This window comes from Nothoprocta perdicaria, unplaced genomic scaffold (assembly GCF_003342845.1).
Source record: "Nothoprocta perdicaria isolate Ctin4 unplaced genomic scaffold, notPer1 scaffold_150, whole genome shotgun sequence".
NCBI classification, from domain to species: domain Eukaryota; kingdom Metazoa; phylum Chordata; class Aves; order Tinamiformes; family Tinamidae; genus Nothoprocta; species Nothoprocta perdicaria.
Genome location: NW_020454650.1, coordinates 1,294,755 through 1,304,410, shown reverse-complemented (window position 1 = coordinate 1,304,410; position 9,656 = coordinate 1,294,755). Strand labels below are relative to the sequence as shown.

The 9,656-nt window shown below is 38.2% G+C and overlaps 1 protein-coding gene across 2 annotated transcripts; it reads left to right on the top strand.

The window, feature by feature from the left end:
• The first annotated feature begins 248 nt into the window (after nucleotides 1–248).
• Nucleotides 249–8,790, top strand: LZTFL1 (leucine zipper transcription factor like 1). Of its 2 annotated transcripts, none has more exons than XM_026034865.1 (10): nucleotides 249–294; nucleotides 1,665–1,789; nucleotides 2,291–2,485; nucleotides 2,967–3,027; nucleotides 3,909–3,977; nucleotides 5,073–5,138; nucleotides 5,259–5,336; nucleotides 6,525–6,683; nucleotides 7,207–7,310; nucleotides 8,175–8,790. In XM_026034865.1, the coding sequence occupies exons 1-10, from the start codon at nucleotides 292–294 to the stop codon at nucleotides 8,191–8,193; spliced, it is 879 nt and encodes a 292-aa protein (XP_025890650.1). In that variant the 5' UTR covers nucleotides 249–291; the 3' UTR covers nucleotides 8,194–8,790. The 2 variants fall into 2 exon arrangements, with proteins under 2 accessions (XP_025890650.1, XP_025890649.1); XM_026034864.1 differs by having other exon boundaries at nucleotides 252–294; nucleotides 6,510–6,683.
• Nucleotides 8,791–9,656: the final 866 nt, after the last annotated feature.

The window sequence follows — 9,656 nt, the reverse complement described above, 5'->3', positions numbered from 1 at the left end:
CCCGCCGGGCGCGCCCGGGCCGTGTGCGCAGCCGCGAGAGCCGCTGGGGGGCGACACACAGAGCCCGCGGCACGGGCGGGGGGCGGTTGCCGGGGAAACGGCTGGGCCAGGGTCGCGCCTGCGCAACTCGGGTGGGGAGGGTCAGCGCGACGCACGTGATCGCGCTCCGGCCAATAGGAGCGCGGCGAGGACGCTCGCGAGGCTTCGTTCTCCATGGCAACCGTCGCGCCGTTAAGCAGCCGTTAGCCCCCGTTGCCCCAACCGTCGCCTCCGCAGCGGCGAGGCGCCGCCATGGTGAGTGACGGGGCTGCTCTGCGGCGGCCGCCCCTCGGGGCAGCTCTCCCGGCGCTGGCCGTGCCCCTTCAGCTAGGGACAGCGGGATCCGGGCCAAGCGGGCCCCTCGCACCGGCGGGGYCTCCCTGCCCGCCGCCTCTGCGGCTAGGGCAGCCCGGCTGAGCTCTGCGAGGCCTCTGCGGCCCTTTGCCGTGGCGGGGCTGCTCGCGGTTCTGGGCACCTGCCCTCGTGGAGAGTGGTTGCTGGCCTTGCAGGATCCGATACCGCGGTTGCTTAGCTGGAGATCAGTGTAACTGGCCTGCGGGTTGTGAACGGCTTTGGCGTGGCCTTATTTATATATTGTTTTAATTTGCCTTTGTAGCTGTCTCCTGCATTGTGAAGTTTCCACACTGCCCTTAGCATCTTTCTTTTCTTCTTTCCTCCCAACTGCAGCTAATAGAAACTTTCCATCTAACCAAAACCAAACAGTGACAGAACATAAATTGGGCCTCTCAGGTGATCTATTTTGCAATTTGGCACGTTGTGGGCTATGCCAGATTAGCAACCATGAGAGTTTGTTTTATTAACAGCTTTTGTTCTCTCCTATACTGTATTTAATTTCCATGTGCCCTGGCTTTGTGTTCTTGTTCTCAGCATTCATTCAGGTGTTGCATTTATATTTGGGCAATGGTGAGCAGTTGTATTAGTAAGGATTAAGTGATCAGATTACTTGTCCTGTCTGAGTTGCTGTCTTGCTGCGTGCAGCATCAGAAGTGCTAGCACAGTATGCTAGAGTCAGTGAAACAGTCTTTGCTTTGGGTTGCACCAGCTGGCCAGAGGGGTCTGTGATTTATAAACTGCCATGCATGCCTTGCAAAGGTTGTGCTACCTGCACTAGCAACATTTAATCTAACATAATTTGCTGTGCAAATACTCCTTTGAACAGAGAAATGTACTGTACTCTCCAATGTAACTCTTTCAGTGTGTGTTTAAAAGATAAATGTGTAGCTCAACTGAGTTATGCACATAAACTTATAATACAATGAAAATGGTATCCAAGAGTGGAAGTTTTCTATAGTTCTTCATTTCTGTAGTTTTTCCGATTCTTTATGGCCTTTATCCTTTCCCCTCCTCCTGATATTTGTATGAATTTTCTGAGAGTATTGGCTATCTGGGGATTTACATCAAAGGGCGAGTACTTTTTAAAGGGTTTGCACTTACATGAGATATGTTGGGGTTATAGAAGTGGAAATGTGGTTGTTCTCTAACAYATGAGTAAACATGATAACTCTTTAGAAAAGTAAGCATGGAAACTAGTCGGAGTGCAAGTCTTCACAATGCTAATGTTGCTTTTCGCTTACTTCAGTGTGTGCATCTTTCCTTGTCCACAGGCAGAGCTAGGCCTTAACGAGCACCACCAGAACGAGGTGATCAACTACATGCGCTTTGCGCGTTCCAAGCGTGGCCTGCGGCTCAAAACAGTGGATTCTTGCTTCCAGGACCTTAAGGACAGCAGGTATCGTGAGGAGGGTACAGTATTAAGCTAAAAGTTGCATGGAGCAGAAACAGAGCAAAGTATGTTAGTGGCAGTTGTAGGTTTAGTGTTTGAGGAGGAGTGCGCTTTTCTGATGGTTTACATTATATATTCTTAATAAGGAAGAAAGACTCAATTTTCGAATGTTACAGGTCAAGCCCTTTCAAACCTAAGTTGTTTAAATCTGTAGGAATCAATGCAGAAATAGACCCATGGCCTTGATTTACACCCTACTTTTTATGTCTATGTTTGATTTTCAGTATTCTAAGCAGAASTTGTATTTGTTTGAAATATTTTCAAGATGAAATGTAAATGGGTTAACAAAATTACTTGTGGCATTTTCATCTAATAACTACTGACAGCAGGTCATTTTAGAAGGAAATTGTGTTATTTACAAGTTATACTTGGTGCAGTGACATCCCTTACCACAATGCAGAATTCTTATCTTTGATGCATGTGACCCATATTAACTTCTCTGTTTAGGCTTGTGGAGGAGACCTTCACAGTTGATGAGGTGACAGACATGCTGGATGGCTTGCAGACTGTTGTGCACAGTGAAGTGGAGTCAGAGCTCATAAATACAGCTTACACCAATGTGTTACTTCTGCGCCAGCTCTTTTCACAAGCTGAAAAATGGTACCTTAAGTTACAGACAGACATCTCTGAGTTGGAAAATCGGTAACATATATTGGAATATAGAGAACCTCTTTAAATAATAAGAGAACTTCAAAGTGTTGATTATTTTCTTTTCCTAACCTTAGAAAGTTACTCTTTCACTTCTGTATCAGTGAGAGATTAGTTTCAAATCTTGTGTCTATAAACTAGTGAGATAAATGGTACTTTCAAACTTGTCATGGAATATTTATGACTATTTATGACTAATATTCTTAACTGAATGAGTTAAGAGCAGATGGTAGGATTTGATTAATAATCTTTTACTATACAAGTAGCTTGAAGACTCTACATCTTACAGTTTCTACATATACCATATTTATGCATGCTACTGTCCATTGTGCTTAATGTATTCGCATGGAGTTTCATCTTGTACTATAACTAGAGTCTGACATGCAGTCAGGAATATAGCATGAGCCGAAGTAGAATGTGTTTCTCCATGTAGCTCTCTTAGTAAATTAATGCCTGCCTTTGTTTTTTCTTAAAGAGAATTGTTGGAACAAGTTGCTGAGTTTGAAAAATCAGAATTTACATCTTCAAGCAAAAAGGTAGAGTTTAGTTTTAAAAAATCATGATGAAATGCCTTGTAGAGCCGGGAGTGATGTTAAAAATAAATACTTAGTATTATCTTTCCATATTTTAAGAAGGGGAGCAAAGTATTCAGTGTAGTCTTTAAAAGTCTTCAAAAACCATCAGTTTACAATTTGTCACAAAACCTTGCACGGCATTGCCTTGACTATTTCTAGATTGGGGGTTCTCCATACTCGAAACAGGCTTCACAGAATCACAGAATATTTAAGGTTGGAAGGGACCTCTAGAGATCATCTAGTCCAACCTTCCTAGGCTTGGTCCTAAAGTCAGCTAGAGCAGGCATCTGTTGGAGCATCTACTTCTGGGTTTCCTTCCTCTGGGACCGGTGGTGAAATGGGCACAGGCGGATGTATGGCCAGGCTTTGTGGCAACATGACGCTGAGAGGATCCCCCAGTATAGATATAGCTCTCCTTATCCTATACAGTTAACACTGAACCTGCTTTGTAACATAATTGTATATTAATATAGATAGTATTTGAGTACTTTAAAATATATATATATTTTGAACTGTGTACTTTTTTTTTGTCTTACAATAAATTAATTTTTTTTTCCCCAACTCTTCTGTCTTCTGGTAATTGCAGTGTCAGTGGTCTTCTATTCATTTGCATTTTCTATTTGTGTGCAGTACTTCTCTTTAGTCAAAAGTGAAGTATGTAATGTGACCATGCATAATTTAAAGGCCAGATTACCAGTAAAAAAAGATAATCATTTACTTTCAAAAGAAAGCAAAAGTGACTGCAGATAGTTACTTTACTTTACAGCCTAAAAGAATGCATTTCTGCCTCTAAAAAATTATCTTTTTTTTTTCCTACTCTTTAATCTTTATCACTACTCTAGCCCAGTGCAGATCTCATTAAGCCAAAATTGGCTCCATTAAATGAAGGTGGGTCAGAGCTGCTGAACAAGGTAAGAATTTGTCTCTTGATGCAGCTGTAGCTATTGGACATGTTCAGGAAAACTGGGAAGCTGTATAGTAATATTTGTATATAGTATTCTTCACTATTCAGCAGTCAGTATAATTTACTTCAGAATATTTATTATCATTTAACTTTGCACTCCATTTTATCTTTTGTTTATTGTTTGGCTGTGGCCTCTAGCATTTATTGCAATATTAAACTTCCTTTTGCAAAGATAATTTTGGCCTTTTAAACTTTTTATTTTTCCATTTAATGACTAACACTACTAGGAACTAGCATTTAGCTGTATTTCATGAGGCTGTGCTTCCTACAAGGAATTAAATTATATAGTGGCCTGAAATAATTAGGTTATGGAGAATCTTCTATATTGCTGAAAGTCAGTCTTATTGTATGGATTCTTTTTTTTCCTTGAATTTCTCCCCGAGAAACAAGAACTTCAGAAAAAAAAAAAACATAAGATTTATTCATTTTGAAAATGGTTAATATCCCACTAGTTAAAGATGTTCACAATTGTGAAGCATGTTTTAATACTAGCAATAATTTTAATTATGAAGTGAGCTGCTTTGGCTGTTTAAAAATGCCTCATGTGTTACAATACATTTTTAAGCACTAAGAATCAGTTGAAGACTTGCATTTTCTGTCTTCCAGASTGCATTACTAACTCTCCAGAACTGTCTCGGACATGATTGTTTTTACCTTTCAAGATAATCAAAATATTCATACCTCTATTTTACTTGTAGATCAGTGTAATTATTTCTTAAAAGTAAATTCAGTGCCAATTTCATAACAKTTTTAAATATGTTTATGAGGTATTATGAGTTCTTATGTGTAGTTATACTGTAATTTATGTATTTAAGGAAATTGAAATTCCTTACTCACTGAAGCAGAAGATGCAGTAATTTGTACATTTTGCTTGTGAAGAAATCTGAAGAAAGAAACAAGACCGTCTTTATAAGCATTTACAAGCTTTGGTGCTTTCTTGAATTATGAGGCTTATTTTCTCTCTTTTCTTACAAATCTTTGGGATACTGAAAATTGCCCAAGAGTGTTTACAAGTGAACTGTTTCTTGTTATTTACCCAAAGGAAATTGCTAGACTTCAAGAAGAAAATGAAAAACTGAAGAACAGACTCAAGACAATAGAAACGCAGGTAAACCCACTGTGAGCTTGGATGCTTATCTAGATTGACTAATATTATTATTATTGTTATGTTTTCAATTAAAATATGCTTACRAGTGATGTGAGGATTTTTTGTTTGTTTATTTTTCAGGCTACAAGTGCACTAGATGAAAAGGTGAAACTAGAGAAGTCGCTGAAAGATTTACAGATGATCCGGGGAGATCAAAAGGTAAACGTGATTGTCAAGGTTCCTTCTTTCTGCAGTATTTAGCACCAGTATGCCATAAATTGGTCTGCATGGTATGTTTTTCTTTCTGGCAGATAAGAATGTTCACTTTAGTGTTCTGTTCCTGCTGACATTGTCATATTGCTGTGGTCTGTCAGTCAGCAGATAATCTAGTTAATTTTATGACATTTTAGTGTCACGTAGACCATGATAAGATACTATCAAAGTATTATTCTAGAGTTCATATTTTTCAAGGGCAGTATTTATTTTATATTGAAAAATATAAATGTACTGTTACTGCAATGTACTATTAAAATTGGCTCACCAGGTATTTTTACTACACAAAGTCCTTAATGTTTTCTGTAAATTTTGGATTCAAACATGATTGTTACTCCAAAAAAAAATAGAAGCTGGTGGTTCTGTAGACTGATGTAGGAAAATCTGTTCGTGTCATTTTAGTACTTTTCTTTAAGCTTGTAGCTATTTCTTTTTTAATAAAAATCCTCTCATTTTTAAATTTTTGTCTTTAAAAAAAAAAAACTTTAATTCAAACTGTAATCAAAAGTGGAACACTATAGTGTCATTCTTTTGAGAAACTAATTATTTTTAATTCCTGTGGTATTTGCATGTTTGAAGCCAGCACTAAGACTCACTATTTCCACTTCAATTTTCATGTTTTAATCATGCTTTCTTTTTATTTTGCTTTCTAAATGGGGGTTTATGGTAGGTACTTCTCTTTCTGTTCTAATTTTATATAGTAACTTTCAGAATCTGTACTTAGTACTCTACTTCTTAGTAGGAATTTTATCAGTCATGGTGAATATTTTCATTAGTAATTTAGGGTCTAATAAATAGATAACAAGTTTTTAATATTAAAGAACTTTATTAAATCCTCGATTGTAGTGTTTGTACTTGTGTACAAAAAAAAAAGTGTTTGAGAGATTGGAACAAAATGCCCTCCTTCTTTTGTGGTTAAAAAAGGAAGTCATATTTAAAATGTGTTAATTAATGGTTTTTAAAGCTGCAAGGATATTTCTTCAGTATTTTTAATGTGTACAATTTCCTTATTTAGTTAAAGCACTTTTAGTTTGTGCTTTACTTTTATTGTCATAAAAGTTATAAGAAATGCCAAGAGGTATATTTTAACTGACACTTAAAATGTTTCTTCTTATGAAGGCTGATGTAAACCAGGATATAACTGAACTGGAAAATAAAGTGGCAGCTTTGAAATGTCAGTTTGAGAAGACCCTGAATGACTCTACTGCAAATCAAAAATCTTTGGAAGAAAACTTGGTCACAACAAAGCATGACTTGCTTAAGGTTCAAGATCAACTATCCACAGCTGAAAAGGTCAGCTCTTTTTGTAACGGCTCCGTGCTCACTTGATTGGGAATTGTAAAAAGCACGTACTAGACAGCAAGACTACAAGATTACTGGGATCACAGTGGTGCCAGCATATTTTTGTTTGAAGAAAAACATGATTCTATGAAAAATAGAAAATATTCAGCTATATAATATAAACAATATATTAGTATTTACAGCATGTAACTAGGTGAATGCTTAAATATTGCCCATTCATATGCATGTAATTGTGGGAATGCAAACTGTCCTCCGAATCTTCAGAAGATTTTTGGCCTGACTTTCTTTGGAAAATAAAGCTTTATCTTTCCGTCTTTCTCTCCTGGTAATAACATTTTAATCTGTTAGTTGACTTCAGATAAATTTCAATAGTCAACAGTTATTCACTGAATAACTGAACAGTTAGAGAAAGTGGTGCTCTGAAACATAAGGAGGAAAGATGTTGCCTTCAAAAAGCATATGACTCTAGTTCTAGTATCTAAGTAAGTAATGTGGTGGTGTCGTTGCTGTGTAGGAGTTGGAGAAGAAGTTTCAGCAAACAGCTGCCTACCGCAACATGAAAGAGATTCTTATGAAGAAGAATGAGCAGATAAAGGATCTACGCAGAAAGCTTTCCAAGTACGTGGTGCTGTTCTCTTAAAGTAACATGCGTGCTCCACTTCTGTTGTTGTGCATCAACATTTGTAATCTAGAATTAATAGTAATTTGAATCTAAAATGGACTAGAGTAGCCTTTAAAAAGACCTGTTACAAAGCTATTTCCTGACTTTTGATGGGCCAGTCCTTTCAACGTGTGCTTGGTGGCTAAGATTGATGTGTGCAAAGCAGCTATTGTCTATCAAATAAAGAGAATATGTGGTACCTTGAAAGGAAATTCAGTAACAGAATGGAGAATTACCTGCTGCTTTAGCATTTTATATATCTTATATCTTATTTCTTACACGTTTGTTTACAAGAGTGAATACCCAGTATGTAAGCATGTACTGAGTGATGGAGATACCCTCCCTGGCCCTCATATTAGGTGGAAGGCCACTGTTTTATAAAGGGGAAGTGATCTTCGGCAGCACTGATTCCTTAGAGCTGCGCGACAAGAGGGCAGAAGTGGAAATTCAAACTACTGTTCAAGCTTTTCTGCCAATGTTCTGGGATTTGTGGGTTCCTTCCCTCATTCTACAGTTTTGTAAACTGCCAACTGCAAAAGGAGAAAATAGTCTAAACTGTGTGTGTGTTTGGGGGGTGTGTGTTTGGGGGGTGTGTATAGATATAGATATATAGTTTATAGTTCTGTGTTTATATATACTTTAGACTATATATTTTATATATTTATATTAGACTATATATATTAGTCTATGCCCTGAGTCATATAGTGAATATCAACATGAACATACCACAAACATGCATTACTTAGTTTGTTTCTACAGAAAAAATAAACCCATCTTTGTTTTTCTACTGCTCTGATTTTCTTTTCTTTCTTTATCCTCAGATATGAGCCAGAGGACTGAAATACAAAGAACATCTGAACTATCAGAAGCTGCAGTAGAAAGAAAATGTAGATTTCATGTTGTTATTTTCTCTTATTTTAGTTTTGATTTGTTCACTTTCTGCTTGTAGTGCTTAGAATCCCTTTTTATTAATACTGCCAAGATGCTGAAACATCTACCTTCTTCTTAACGTCATGGATATCATCTCTGTAGTTATGTGTTTAAATTGTTAACTTCACACACTGCCTGAGAAACAGCAAACTGCAGTTTATTGAAGAACTGACACAATTCTTTACAAAGAATGTTTATTTTTATTAAGAAAATTTWAAAAAATATGTATATGAAATAAGCATTAGTTTTTCTTAGGTGTCTCTGTGGTGAAAACAGCAAGTACTGCTTTCATTTGCGTAGCCATGAGGTGACGTTATCTGTGGGAATTACATCAGTGGAGACGAGACCGRGAGGAGAGGGGTGAGGGGGAAAAAGGGGGGAAAAAACACTAATTCTGTAAAACTTGCTCTGGATGTCTGACCCCTCAGCAGAATTTGGTCAGTATATACAGTGTATATATGGTAACCTCAGTAGCTGATCAGCGTGAGCTGAGGCAGTGGACATGCAGAGTGCAGTGCTACACAATTGGTGTGAGTCTGGCTCTCTTAAAGCCATTAATTGCAGTTGTGCTGTTGCCCCTGGGCTTAATTGAAASAAATATGAACATTGCAATGCTCATTCTTTCCAATATCCCTAATTTAAGATGGCAAACTGAAAAAGCCTACGTAAGTTGCTAATGAAGAGGCTTTCTCAGGAGATAAGTTATTTTGGATGTTTTCACCTCCTTTCTAATTGCAGCCTTGCTGAAAAGAGGGGTGTTTTTTTCTTTTCTTTTTTTTTTTTTCTTTTTCCTCTCACATTTCATTTGAAATCCTCTGCCCTGGATTCATCTGGCAGCCTGTTTATAGTGCTTTTTACTTGTTCATCTTTCCCTGTTGAGATACATATGTTGTATATTACTCAAAATAAACCGCTATGTTTTCAAAAACCTTTAGAGCTGTTTCTTTATAGGAACACTTTATATAGCCATTTTCTTAAATGTGTAGGAAATAGAGGCAGCTCAATAAAGGATATTGCTAGAAATACAGATGTGAAGGCTACAACCTCATGACCAGCTGTGAAGGAGCAACCACGGGCCTGGGTTGGGAGAGGTTGTGTGTGGGGCATCTGTCTCTGGAGCTCCTTGGCACCCTTTTTGCTCCCCCTCTCTAAAGGGCAGAGCCCTTAAAACTGTTATTTTCTGTGGGCTGGGGTTGTTTTCTTTGCTCACTGGTTAAACAGGATTGAGCTGGATAATGCCCTGGGTCTGCAGCACCTTCCTATTGCGGCCGCCTGAGAGCAGGGCTTGGTAGGATTACAGCTCCCCGGGCAGCAGGAGGTTGCGTTCATGACAAGTGACTTGGTTGGGTGGTTTGGTCTCYTGTCCAGTCACA

What these genes read in the sequence shown, in the direction of transcription:
- LZTFL1 (XM_026034864.1), top strand. An exon ending in TTACATCTTCAAGCAAAAAG is followed by an intron (nt 3,028 to 3,908) that starts GTAGAGTTTAGT and finishes TCACTACTCTAG; the next exon opens with CCCAGTGCAGATCTCATTAA. An exon ending in TCAAGACAATAGAAACGCAG is followed by an intron (nt 5,139 to 5,258) that starts GTAAACCCACTG and finishes TTTATTTTTCAG; the next exon opens with GCTACAAGTGCACTAGATGA.